Source organism: Chelonia mydas, chromosome 22 (genome assembly GCF_015237465.2).
Source record: "Chelonia mydas isolate rCheMyd1 chromosome 22, rCheMyd1.pri.v2, whole genome shotgun sequence".
Lineage (NCBI taxonomy): Eukaryota > Metazoa > Chordata > Testudines > Cheloniidae > Chelonia > Chelonia mydas.
This window is the reverse complement of record NC_051262.2, coordinates 18,676,384-18,690,979: the sequence shown is the minus strand read 5'-3', so window position 1 is coordinate 18,690,979 and position 14,596 is coordinate 18,676,384. Positions and strand designations below refer to the sequence as shown.

General features: G+C 47.5%; 1 protein-coding gene across 30 annotated transcripts in view; it reads right to left on the bottom strand.

Annotated features, from left to right (window-relative positions):
- The window catches only part of PHLDB1 (pleckstrin homology like domain family B member 1), a 128,101-nt gene that overhangs the window by 48,565 nt on the left and 64,940 nt on the right, over positions 1 to 14,596 (bottom strand). For all 30 annotated transcript variants that reach the window (XM_043533942.1, XM_043533961.1, XM_043533963.1 and 27 more), the window contains one exon: positions 342 to 1,858. In XM_043533942.1, the coding sequence (XP_043389877.1) occupies positions 342 to 1,858 (1,517 nt within the window). The remainder of the gene's footprint in view (positions 1 to 341; positions 1,859 to 14,596) is intronic.

Below are 14,596 nucleotides of genomic sequence, written 5' to 3'. Positions count from 1 at the left end.
AACCTAGCCAGCATCACAGTAACCAGTTCCAGCAACATCAAGAGCCTCTTCCCAGCTGCTGGAAGGGTCTTGGATAAACCGGATATTCCTAAACATCCAGTTGTGGCGTTACCTGTGCTCCTCAGAATGGGCAACAGTATCAAGGAGCGTGGACTAAAGAAGACCTCACTTCTCCCTCAATATCCAGTGCTCCCCCTTGCCCTAGAACTCCGCGTCTATCTGTAGCGCTTCCCCAGCTATGCCCCATCTCCAACTCCTTACCAGGCCCCATTTCCGTGCCATGCCCTACCCCTCACCAGGCCCCGTCCCATCCTGTCCCCATGGCATGCCATGCCTCTCACCAGGCGTTCCATCTCCTGCTCACGCAGCCGCTCCTCGCGCTGGCGTCGGTGATACTCTAGCAGGTCATCCTCATTGTCACTGATCTCAGTGATGCTGTTTTTGCGCTCCCTCGTACTCACAGGCAGCCGCAGATCTCCTGACAGCTTCCTCTGTGCCCGGGGGCTCTGATGGGGCGAAGGCATGACCAGCGACCCCAGGCTGTATGCAGGACTGAGGGTGATGCCGAAGCTGGGCTTATGCTGGGAAGCAAGTTCTGCCTGGAAGATGGGTGAGGGGCTCCTGGTTCTCAAATTCTTTCCCGTCAAGGAGGAGGAGGAGGAGAAGTCTTCATGCCTCTCCAGGGGCCTGACTGCCTTGCGCCGGATGCGAGGGCTCTCAGGAACCTCCTTGGCCAGCTTGGTCTGTTGAGAGGGACTTTCTTGGGGGGTCCTTGCTTGGGGAGACAAGGCAGAGGGCAGCGGTGCTGCCCGGCGAGACAGGGAAGGGCTGAGGGGAGGCAAGTCCCTCATGCTCTCCACGCTCCTTCTGCTCATTCTGGGACTCTCAGGGGGCTGCAGAGAGCGGCTGTCCTGATTGATGTGGATGAAACCCGCAGTCTCCAGGGGCTGGAAGACTCTTGCCAACACCTGCCGGGAGGGGCTGGAGGCCAGGTGCCTGTCAATGCCAGGGGGCTCCCTGCCCTCCCTAAAGGGGCTGGGTGGGCGCTCTTGAAGAGCTACCATTTTCAACCTCTGAGCAGATGGTGACTGAAATTTGGGTGCCAGCCGGGGGCTGCTGATAGGCTGAGCCTGGGGGCTCCCTGTTACATAGTCACTCAGGCTTACAGACACCGGGGGCATGTGCTGGTTAGGATGGCCCAGCTGTGCGCTCTCAACAGCTCTCCGGGTACTGGAAAAGGCTGAAAGCCCAGGGCCTTCAGGGTGCAGGGCTCTCTGGCCAGGCGTGGGGCTCAGGGGAATGCCATGCACTGCCCTCCTCTGCATCTTGGGACTCTCTGCAAGTTGTGTCTCACTTGTGTCCATGGTGCTGTTCCTCAAGTCCAGGCTGGAGCCCCCACATGGAGGTGGAAGTGGCCGCTGCTGTGGGGGCTGCATTGCATGGTTGTAGCTGGACGATCTCACTGGCACCACTGGGGGGATGGGCGGTCCATGCTCCTGGCTACTGGGAGAGTGACTAGTGTAGCTGCCACTGCTGGCTGGGGATGAAAGCGGGGAGAAGGGTGGTGATGCGTTGTCATAGCTGGAGCCCACAGACATGGCCCCAGGGCTCAAGGGTGGGGACAAGAAGTAGTGCCCGCCACCATTCACCACTGAGGACACGGGGGACTGGACATTGGCAGAGAGCTTTTTTCTGGAAGAGCTCGAGTCCTCCATCACCAAAGAGTCCATGATGTCTTGCAGGTCCTTCTCGATGGAGCTGACCAGGGAGCTGTGGCTGGGCCGGGTCCTCACTCCCTGCCCCTTATGGACATCATTCAGAGACAGCTGGTGGTTGCCATTCACTAGACTCTCCGATTCTGCCAGAGGGAGAGACAGGAGCACACGTTAGCCAAGGAGACAGCACCATTAACCTCACAGCCCAACCCATGCCAAACCCCTCCACTCAACCAGGCAATGTGGGCAGACACAGGCCAGAACCAACATGTGCCAGGGAGCAAACATTCAGCTCCTGCTCCACATGAGGCAAACGGCCCGTTTCTAAGGTAGGATGGCCCAAGCACTGTCCCACAAAACCCCAGCTGCAAGTCAGTTCTGGAGACTCCAGGGGAAAGACGACAGCGCAGGGCCTGCTCTCCAAAAGGCTGGCGATGGAGGAACCAATGGCCACCAAGCCTGGTGGATCGGTCTGGCCTCGGTCTGTGGACCTACTTACCTCTCCTCTATATAACAGAATCATAGAATATCAGGGTTGGAAGGGACCTCAGGAGGTCATCTAGTCCAACCCCCTGCTCAAAGCAGAACCAGTCGCCAACTAAATCATCCCAGCCAGGGCTTTGTCAAGCCTGACCTTAAAAACCTCGAAGGAAGGAGATTCCATCACCTCCCTAGGTAACCCATTCCAGTGCTTCACCACCCTTCTAGTGAAATAGTGTTTCCTAATATCCAACCTAAACCTCCCCCACTGCAACTTGACACCATTGCTCCTCGTTCTGTCATCTGCTACCACGGAGAACAGTCTAGAGCCACCCTCTTTGGAACCCCCTTTTGGGTAGTTGAAAGCAGCTATCAAATCCCGCCTCATTCTTCTCTTCTGCAGACTAAACAATCCCAGTTCCCTCAGCCTCTCCTCATAAGTCATTTGCTCCAGCCCCGTGATCATTTTTGTTGCCCTCCGCAGGACGCGTTCCAATTTTTCCACATCCTTCTTCTAGTGTGGAGCCCAAAACTGGACACAGTACTCCAGATGAGGCCTCACCAATGTCAAATAGAGGGGAACAATCACGTCCCTCGATCTGCTGGCAGTGCTCCTACTTATAGAGCCCAAAATGCCGTTAGCCTTCTTGGCAACAAGGGCACACTGTTGACTCATATCCAGCTTCTCGTCCACTGTAACCCCTAGGTCCTTTTCTGCAGAACTGCTGCCTAGCCATTCGGTCCCTAGTCTGTAGAGGTGCATGGGATTCTTCTGTCCTAAGTGCAGGATTCTGCACTTGTCTTTGTTGAACCTCATCAGATTTCTTTTGGCCAATCCTCTAATTTGTCTAGGTCCCTCTGTATCCTATCCCTACCCTCCAGCATATCTACCTCTCCTCCCAGTTTAGGGTCATCTGCAAACTTGCCGAAGGTTCAGTCCACGCCATCCTCCAGATCATTAATGAAGATATTGAACAAAACCGGCCCCAGGACCAACCCTTGGGGCACTCCGCTTGATACCGGCTGCCAACTAGACATGGAGCCATTGATAGGGAACCACTATTTACTGCTACCACAGCCAACCTCACCACAGGGAAGGGACAGGAGCCAGTGTCAAATCACTGTCCTCTCCCACAGGAAACATTCCAGCAGGAAGCTGCCAGTAGGAGGTGCCCACACACGAGATTTCCACCTCCCAATCCTCCTCCTCCTCCTCTCCTCACTCCCCACATTACAGGATACCCCTTGGAAGTTCTAATTGCTCGGAACTAGCACTTTGCATTCTGGTGGAGGCCGGAGCCACGCTGCAGGTGTGTGCTGCATATGCATGCTGGCTGGAATGCTAGGCACTGTAGGAAGTGGTGCCAGCAATGCAAAGGGGAACACCCACAGCTCCATTAGACAGGATAAGGGCTAGTAACCCTTCAGTTTCTAAGCATGAGGACTAGGTTTCAGAAGACATTTTCCTATAGCCAGGCTATTCCATACTTAGCCATTAGAGGGATACATGCACTGCAGCAGCTGGGACTGGCCTCTTTGGGAGGGGAGAGGAGAGGAAGCACTAGAACAGTGAGTCTCTAACTTTTGTACTGGTGACCCCTTTCACATAGCAAGCTTCTGAGTGCGACCCCCCTTATAAATTAAAAACACTTTTTTTATATATTTAACACCATTATAAATGCTGGAGGCAAAGTGGGGTTTGGGGTGGAGGCTAACAGCTAGCGACCCCCCACATAATAACCTCACATCCCCCTGAGGGGTCCTGACCCTCAGTTTGAGAATCCCTGCACTAGAAAGATATACAGTCTGAGCCAGCCTGGCAATGTCCATGCTCCTGTGAGTGCTCTTCTCCAAGCTAGTGCCTCAGCGTGGGGCTGTGCAGGTGCCATCTTCTGGATGTGACCCAAGCAGAGGCCCTGACTACCTGGGGCCATTAGGAGTCCAGGACACATCTCAGAAGAAAAGGAATATTAACAACTGACCTAGCTAAATTCCACTTCCTTAAATTCCTCCTGCAGCTTCAGTCAGATACAAGAGTCTTTTTCATCTCCTGCCTGGAGCTACTTTGTACAGAACAGCTGCTTTAGTAACAGGTCCTGGGCCCTCTACTGGAGCTTTTCATTTGTGAAACTCAAGCACACAGGGCTGGCCCTGTGCTGAATTGTCCCCCCCCGCACCCTGCCCTACTCCCCCTGGGGTTCAGGTTAAGCCCTGCCCTTATGAAGCGTTGTGATCTTCCATGCTGATCATCTCCTTGGAGCTCAGGTGCGTGGGGATTATATTCCAGTAACTATCCGGGGGTCCCACTAGCCCTATTGCCCAGGCAAGTGACATTTGATAGCTCTTTCCAGCACACAGGCTGCAAAGCCCTGTGATGCTAATGCATCCTCTTTCCGGCTCTGCCTGTGGGCAGGGAGCAGCTGCACATACCTCACCTCCTCCTACAGAGATGGAACTGGCTGTTGTGTCTTCCCTGTCCACATAATAATCAGTCCCTGGGGCTGCCTGTCTTTTCCTCTGGAGTCTTGTAGACAAAACTGAACCTGCAGTGCAGGGAGGGGAGGGAGATGCAGCAAATGAGAGCCAACTCTAGACCTCTTATGTGGTTGAGCATCTGCCTCCCACTCCCACTACAGCAGCAGCCAGGGTGCAGAGCACTTCCAATTTCACTCTCCCAGCTAAAATGCCACTATCCCCTGCTTCTCTGAGGCCCAGAGTCAACACTCCCCTTCCTTCCCCAGCTGCAATCAGGGACAGGGGAAGGAAGAACATGTAAGACCTGCAAAATCAGAAATCAGGCAGACCAGAGGGAGGGGCAGCTGCTCCCTGGGTGGGATTTGGGGATGGGGCCTCTGGGGGCTTGTCTTGGGGATTCAAAGAGTTTCAGGGACAATAAGGGGGGAAAGGGGAAGATAATTAAATTATTTGATTGAATGTCCCTTAGAAACAATTTAACTAACCAGCATGGAGCGAGCTCCTGCCATAACGTTTGCCCTGGGTCTAGAGTTTGAACTATACAACACATCTCTAAACAGGGACAAGCAGGCTGAGCTGGGGGAGGGACCATGTGTCAGCCATAAACCAGACCAGGACACTCACTTGCCTCAGGACATGGGGGATAAATGCAAAGTGGCTCCCCCCACAGTTCCTGCCGCTTGGATCTGAACTAACACCCCCCACCAAAACCCCTGAAGCTGAAGTTGTGTTGGCCCCCATGCCTCAGGACCCTAGGGATCTCAGCAGGTGGCAAATGGCCAATTCCTTTGCTAAACAGGTGTGTGGTTATCAGCTCCTTGCTCAATAAACTGCAAGGTGGATTGAAGCTTCTGGCTCCCATTAAACTGGCCCCGTACGCCAAGCAAGAACTATCCATGGCACAGTATCTCAAGGTCCCAAATGCTGATCTCATAGAACCCGCGCTCCCCACAGCTACATAGGCTCTGAGAAGCAATACACTCAATTAACCCTTTAAGCTCATCCCCAGGATAGACCCGCATCAGCAGGTGAGTTTAGACGTCTTCCCTCTTTTTGAGCAAACACTGCACATGTGAGCTGGCCAAAAGCTGCCAAGTGCCTCTGCACCTCCTGAGTACCAGCTCCCCCTTCCCATACACACTTTTCTGGGGTTGGGGTGAGCCACGTCTGGAGGCAGCTCCCTCCAAGGGCAGAGCCACCTCCAAAAGCAGCAGCAGCACCATCACTCTGTGCTGCTATACCCTTCCTCAGAGCATCTCCAAACACTTTGCAAACACCAATTAATTAAGCCACAACCTCAGGGCACCTTTCCAACTCTAACGCTCCCAGCAGCAACCACAGCAGAGGGAAACAAACAGCCAACTAGGTCACAAGCTTCTAGGGTGCGTCCCCTCTACACACACAAGCCATCGACTGCCTGCTGATACCCAAATGATGGACAGACCAACCTTCCTGTCTCCACCCGACTTCTACAGGGCCAATAACAGCCACTCGAGTCATTCTAGCTGTGGAGACAACATGGTCAAGTGGTTAGATCAGGATGCCTGACTCAAGAGCTCCTAGGTTCTATTCCTGGCTCTGCCACTCACCTACTGTGTGACCTTGAGCTAATCCCTTCCCCTTGTAGTGCCACAGCATCCCAGTCTCTACACAGGGGGGTGACGGCACTCACCTGCGGGGCGCCAATTTCTGCTTGCAGAGCTAGCTGGGCCCCCTGGATGGCCAATGCCCAACTACTTGTCTGAGCTGGCAGAAGGCAGCTGGCTGGCTTCCTGGAGAAAGTATTGCTCTTGTTTGAAGCCACATAAATGTCAAGCTGAAACCAGACTGCTCTGGCCTGCAGCATTTGTCAGACACGGTTAGATCCCAGCCAGGATTGAGAGTGGCTGGGTTTTTTCCCCTTTAATAAATGAAAAGAATCATGAAGGGGAAGGACAGAGAAGCAGTAATAATACTGCCAGAGCAATAACCCAATCAGGGGCACTTATTGTCTGGCTTTCTGGAAGACTCCCGGCACGAGTGGCTCACAGTGAGTGCTGAATTAACGGGCAAAGCCATGGTCTCATGGCCAGTTACTGTAACAGAAGAGATTGATTGGCAGGTTAATCTGCTCATCAGTTCCAGGCAGACCAAAGCTCAATTTATTTCCATTAAATCAGCTCTTCCGCAGATACAAGATTCCTGACCACATCTGCCTGCGGAATTATTTCATAGGAGTAAATTGGTTATTATAATAACAATTAGTTTCAGAGTAGCAGCCGTGTTAGTCTGTATTTGCAAAAAGAAAAGGAGTACCTGTGGCACCTTAGAGACTAACCAATTTATTTGAGCATAAGCTTTCGTGAGCTACAGCTGTAGCTCACGAAAGCTTATGCTCAAATAAATTGGTTAGTCTCTAAGGTGCCACAGGTACTCCTTTTCTTTTTATAATAACAATGTGCACTTGGTCTGAAGATCCCAAAGCACTTCACAGACATCCTGCAGCCTCACAACCCTTGTATCATAAGCTCTATTCTGTATCTGTGTAAGTGACTTGCCCAAGGTCACAGTGCGAGGCAGTGACAGAGCTGGGAACAGAACCCACGAGTCTTGACCCTGAACTCTCATCACCTGGAGCAGAGACCTGCAAGTCTATTTAATTCAGTCTCGTATTCCTAAATCAAGAGACAATGCAAATGACTGAACCAGAAAGGGAACAGAGACAGAAGCCACACAGGAAAGACAGCACTTCCCATTTGCAACAGGCAGGCCAAGAAAACCTGACACCAACTTTCCCTTGGTAATTCCCTCTGTGCCAGTCAACTTGCCCCATTCAGGTAACCACCAGCAACAGCCTGACAGGACTCCAAATTCTCTTGCAGCACACGCACAGGGATCTCCATACCTCAAACAAACACCAAATTCTCTGTGCTTTTCATCTGGAAGCACCGGCCTTTTGTTTCAGCTTGTGTGATCGACCAATGCTTAAAACAGCAACACACCTGTCACTGGGAAGAACAAATCAAGAACAGCAATAAGCTGGACTGTGCCAGGTCCCTGCCCAGAAAAGTCACACCAGATAATATTTTGCCATAGTGACATGGGTAAAACAAAGGCAGACTCCCATCAAATTGAGAACCAGGTGCAAACTGGGAGCCACAAGGCATGGTCAGAACCCAGAAAGAAGCAACTGTGCAGTTAGCAGGACAGAGGAGAGACTGAGACACAGACACTTTTCATCCAACATCCTAAATATGAGGGAGTGCAAGGAAGAGATTTCCTCAAAAACCCAGAATCATAAGAGAGGTCTCATTGCAGAGGGACAAGGAAAATCTGCACCTGACCATGGGAGACAGAACAACACAGGAGAGCCACCTGCCACCAGCTGAGGAATGACACACGCCTGGCCCTGGGAGATCAAGCCCCAGACACTGGGAGTGATCCCATCCTGAGGGGAGCAGACCTGCCAGGCAAAGACCTCAGCAACCTAGGCCTTTTTTTTTTTAAATATAAACACTTTGCCAACACTTACACAGCCTGTCGTGCCAATAAAACACTTATACAGTCTGTCCTGCCAATAAAAGCTCATTGAATAAAATTGTGTCTCATGGACTCACAGATATTAAGGTCAGAAGGGACCATTATGATCATCTAGTCTGACCTCCTGCACAATGCAGGCCACACAATCTCGCCCACCCACTCCTGCAATAAACCTGTCACCTATGTCTGAGCCATTGAAGTCCTCAAATCATGGTTTAAAGACTTCAAGGTGCAGAGACTCCTCCAGCAAGTGACCCGTGCCCCATGCTACAAAGGAAGGCGAAAAACCTCCAGGGCCTCTTCCAATCTGCCCTGGAGGAAAATTCCTTCCCAACCCCAAATATGGCGATCAGCTGAACCCTGAGCACGTGGGCAAGATTCACCAGCCAGATACCGAGGAAAGAATTCTCTGTAGTAACTCAGATCCCACCCCATCTAACATCCCACCACAAGCCATTGGGCCTATTTACCATGAATAGTTATAGATCAATTAATTGCCAAAATCATATTATCCCATCATACCATCTCCTCCATAAACTTATTCCAGAACTTCACTCCTCTGATGGTTAGAAACCTTTGTCTAATTTCAAGTCTAAACTTCCCGATGGCCAGTTTATATCCATTTGTTCTTGTGTCCACATTGGTACTGAGCTTAAATAATTCCTCTCCCTCTCCGGTATTTATCCCTCTGATATATTTATAGAGAGCAATCCTATCTCCCCTCAACCTTCTTTTCGTTAGGCTAAACAAGCCAAGCTCCTTGAGTCTCCTTTCGTAAGACAGGTTTTCCATTCCTCAGATCATCCTAGTAGCCCTTCTCTGTACCTGTTCCAGTTTGAATTCATCCTTCTTAAACATGGGAGACAAGAACTGCACACAGTATTCCAGATGAGGTCTCACCAGTGCCTCGTATAACGGTACTAACACCTCCTTATCTCTACTGGAAATACCTCGCCTGATGCATCCCAAGACCGCATTAGCTTTTTTCACGGCCATATCACATTGGCGGCTCATAGTCATCCTGTGATCAACCAATACTCCAAGGTCCTTCACCTCCTCCGTTACTTCTAATTGATGCGTCCCCAGCTTATAACTAAAATTCTTGTTATTAATCCCTAAATGCATAACCTTACACTTCTCACTATTAAATTTCATCCTATTACTATTACTCCAGTTTACAAGGTCATCCAGATCCTCCTGTATGATATCCCGGTCCTTCTCTAAATTGGCAATACCTCCCAGCTTTGTATCATCCGCAAACTTTATTAGCACACTCCCACTTTTTGTGCCGAGATCAGTAATAAAAAGATTAAATAAGATTGGTCCCAAAACCGATCCCTGAGGAACTCCACTGATAACCTCCCTCCAGTCTGACAGTTCACCTTTCAGGATGACCCGCTGTAGTCTCCCTTTTAACCAATTCCTTATCCACCTTTCAATTTTCATATTGATCCCCATCTTTTCCAATTTAACTAATGATTCCCCATGTGGCATGGTATCAAACGCCTTACTGAAATCTAGGTAAATTAGATCCACTCCGTTTCCTTTGTCTAAAAAATCTGTTACTTTCTCAAAGAAGGAGATCAGGTTGGTTTGGCACAATCTACCTTTTGTAAAACCATGTTGTATTTTGTCCCATTTACCATTGACCTCAATGTCCTTAACTACTTTCTCCTTCAAAATTTTTTCCAAGACCTTGCATACTACAGATGTCAAACTAACAGGTCTGTAGTTACCCGGATCACTTTTTTTCCCTTTCTTAAAAATAGGAATTATGTTAGCAATTCTCCAGTCATACGGTACAACCCCTGAGTTTACAGAGTCATTAAAAATTCTTGCTAATGGGCTTGCAATTTCATGTGCCAATTCCTTTAATATTCTTGAATAAAGATTATCTGGGCCCCCCAATTTAGTCCCATTAAGCTGTTCGAGTTTCGCTTCTACCTCAGATATGGTAATATCTACCTCCATATCCTCATTCCCATTTGTCATGCTACCATTATTCCTAAGATCCTCATGAGCCTTATTAAAGACTGAGGCAAAGTATTTGTTTAGATATTGGGCCATGCCTAGATTATCCTTAACCTCCACTCCATCCTCAGTGTTTAGCGGTCCCACTTCTTCTTTCTTTGTTTTCTTCTTATTTATATGGCTATAGAACCTTTTACTATTGGTTTTAATTCCCTTTGCAAGGTCCAACTCTACTTGATTTTTAGCCTCTCTCACCATATCCCTACATGTTCTGACCTCAATAAGGTAGCTTTCCTTGCTGATCCCTCCCATCTTCCACTCCCTATATGCTTTCTGCTTTTTCTTAATCACCTCTCTGAGACGCTTGCTCATCCAGCTTGGTCTACAACTCCTGCCTATGAATTTTTTCCCCTTTCTTGGGATTCAGGCTTCTGATAGCTTCTGCAGCTATGACTTGAAGTAATCCCAGGCCTCCTCTGCCTTTAGATCCATAAATTCTTCAGTCCAATCCACTTCCCTAACTAATTTCCTTAATTTTTGAAAGTCAGCCCTTTTGAAATCAAAAACCCTAGTTGCAGATTTATATTTGTTTATCCTGCTGTTCAGTTTGAACTGAATTAGCTCATGATCACGTGAACCAAGGTTGTCCCCTACAACCATTTCTTCTATGAGGTCCTCACTACTCACCAAAACCAAATCTAAAATGGCATCCCCTCTAGTAGGTTCAGCAACTACTTGATGAAGGAATCCATCAGTTATCGCATCTAGGAAAATCTGAGCCCTATTATTATTACTAGCACTTGTCCTCTAGTCTATATCTGGGAAGTTAAAGTCTCCCATGATCACGCAGTTTCCATTAGCATTTACTTCATTAAAAACATTAAAGAGGGCTCTAACCATATCCAAATTAGATCCCAGTGGTCTATAGCACACCCCAAGTACTATCACAGGGGAGGCTCTAGTAGTTTTCTTCCCCAATGTGATTTTTGCCCAGACGGACTCTGTCTTATCCATTCCATCGCTTCTTATTTCTTTACATTCTACCTCATCATTGATATACAATGCTACTCCACCACCTTTACCCTTATTTCTGTCTTTCCTAAACAGCACATACCCTTCCGTAGCTGTAGTCCAGTCATGACTACTATTCCACCATGTTTCTGTTATCCCTATAATATCTGGTTTCACTTCCTGCACCAGTAGCTCTAGTTCCTCCACTTTGTTACCTAGGCTCCTCGCATTGGTGTACAAACATCTTAATTTTTGCTGTTTGGCCTCGCTCACATTCTTTACCTGATTAGGCACGGACATTCTACAGCCAGTATGACCTATTAGACTGTCAATTCCTTCTTCCAACTGTACATATGGCCTTAGCTCCACTGTTATTTAGCTATGGGTGGCAGGGAAGGAAGTGCTGGGGTTGATGGGTCACAGAATTTCTGAGTCTGCACCACATGCTCAGCCTACAATAAGCAGCATCACAGGTTTGGCCAAATCAGGTCTATGCTGGGCAGTCAGCAAAGGCCAACACCTCTGAATCAGAATCGTTCCTGGTGGCAAAGTGGCTGGATTGTCCTAAAAGTGAAAGCCCTTAAGAGCCCTGCCCGCTACTGATCTCGAGACAGCAAATTCTCAGCATACCCCGTCTCCAAGGGCACTGGATGCAGGAAGATGCTGACCAGGATGTCTGTGTCAGAACAAGACATTCTCTGAAGCACAGGGGCGGCCCAAGAATCTCCCAGTTTCCCCCTAGAGGGGCCCGGCATCGATACCCACAGGTTATGCAGGACATAAAAGACCCAGCAGGGTGGATTGATTTAAACCAAAGTGATTTAAATCACCAATTTTAATCATGATTTAAATCAGCATGCAGGAAACCTTGATTTAAATAACTGATTTTAATCTTGCTTTGCTTTTGTACTTTAGTTACTTTCATAAAGAGATGTTGATTCTCATTGTTGGTAAACATTAAAATATGTTGATTTGCAACTAAATACAGCCTGTACACTGAAATCTGTTGCTTCTTTTTGCTAACCAGGAGGATATGCTATATCTATACACATTTATTTAAGCAGTCATATAGCTTAAACATTTATTCAGATTCTTACTTTTTAAATTTTTATTAACCAGATGATGATTAATTTTTTACTTGTGATTTGGTACAATTTGGATGGAAATTCAAATTCAGTAAAAAATGCACAAAAGCAGCTTTTTAATTTTGTTTTTATTAATTAAAAACTACCTTAAATGTGCTGGATATAAAATAAAAAAAAAGATTTTCAGAATATGTTTTGCATTTAAAATTAACTTATTAAACAAAAGTAGTAGTTAGGGAATTGAACCGATTTTTCTGATCTTCAAGATTTTAGAATTAGTAGATCTCAGCCCTCTCATACCTGGTTTTTATTAATAGATTGAAGGAGGAAAACAAGTTTTTCTGCTTTTTCAGCTCCAACTGTTTTTTGAACTTTGACTGAACTAGTTATTGAACTGAAATAGTTGAATAAACTGAAAAAAATATTTTCTTTGCACCCGTAGAAAAGATACTGTTGTTGAAAGCTGGTTTAGCACTTCAGTAAACTCTGGTTCCAGGTGCTTAACCAGTGACTTCCAGTTCACAGCAAACTTCACAGCAAATATGTACTGCTTAATATTTTTTTATTCAATTTAAATTATTTTAATAGATTACAGTAAGTTTAGGCCTTAATGTAGATTGGTCATAATTTCACATTTACATTTAAATAGTTTTATTTTTAAAAATAAACCTGTTTCTAATTTAAATGCAAAAATCTCATTTTTTGGATAAAAAATAAAGCAACCAATTTTTATGCAAGCCCTCCTCTTCATACAACCCGTTCTGCCCCTATGTCTCCCCAGTGCCCAGCACCATCGATAATCATCAGTAATACAAACACATGCTAGCAAAGGACATTGCAGAGCCCTCTCTTCAAAACATCAGGGCAGGGTTGGCTACAGGATAGGTGAGGACCAGCCTTCAGATTGGAGACCATTTTCAGAGGTGAATCAGACCAGCTGGACTAGCTCCCTTTGAAAAGCATCTCCAGGTGTTGAAACCACAGCAAGCCAGAATCCAGACGACCCCCTGGCTGACTGCAGTGCTGGGACCTGCCCCCTCAGGACCAGCACTCACTGCAGAGGCAGTCATAGGCAATAAAGGGACAGAAATCAAATTACTTAAGTGAATTCAGTTCTGCCTGGAGCCCTCGGCTGACATCGAACAGGGCTCTGCTGGATGTATCCAATGGGAACCAGTGATAATTCCCCACTCTCATCCTAGGCTGACTTCTGTGTATGCAGGGAATGGATACTTCTATGCCACAGACCAAAATGCTGTAGTGAAAAGTCTTGAGACTGTCCAAGAAAAGTGTAAGACCCCTCCTCTCCAATTTCTACCCAGGCATGAAGAAAAGGAGTACTTGTGGCACCTTAGAGACTAACCAATTTATTTGAGCATAAGCTTTCGTGAGCTACAGCTCACTTCATCGGATGCATACTGTGGAAACTGCAGAAGACTTTATATACACAGAGACCATGAAACAATACCTCTTCCCATCCCACTCTCCGGCTGGTAATAGCTTATCTAAAGTGATCACTCTCCTTACAACACTACAGTGCTAATAAACAATGGTCACATAAACACCACCCTATACCAGAAACCTACTGACCGCTATTCCTACCTACATGCCTCCAGCTTTCACCCTGACCACACCACACGATCCATCGTCTACAGCCAAGCTCTGCGATACAACCGCATTTGCTCCAACCCCTCAGACAGAGACAAACACCTACAAGATCTCTATCAAGCATTCTTACAACTACAATACCCACCTGCGGAAGTGAAGAAACAGATTGATAGAGCCAGAAGAGTTCCCAGAAGTCACCTACTACAGGACAGGCCTAACAAAGAAAATAACAGAACGCCACTAGCCGTCACCTTCAGCCCCCAACTAAAACCCCTCCAATGCATTATTAAGGATCTACAACCTATCCTGAAGGATGACCCAACACTCTCACAAATCTTGGGAGACAGGCCAGTCTTTGCCTACAGACAGCCCCCCAACCTGAAGCAAATACTCACCAGCAACCACATACCACACAACAGAACCACTAACCCAGGAACCTATCCTTGCAACAAAGCCCGTTGCCAACTGTGCCCACATATCTATTCAGGGGACACCATCACAGGGCCTAATCACATCAGCCACACTATCAGAGGCTCGTTCACCTGCACATCCACCAATGTGATATATGCCATCATGTGCCAGCAATGCCCCCCTGCCATGTACATTGGTCAAACTGGACAGTCTCTACATAAAAGAATAAATGGACACAAATCAGATGTCAAGAATTATAACATTCATAAACCAGTCGGAGAACACTTCAATCTCTCTGGTCACGGAATTACAGACATGAAG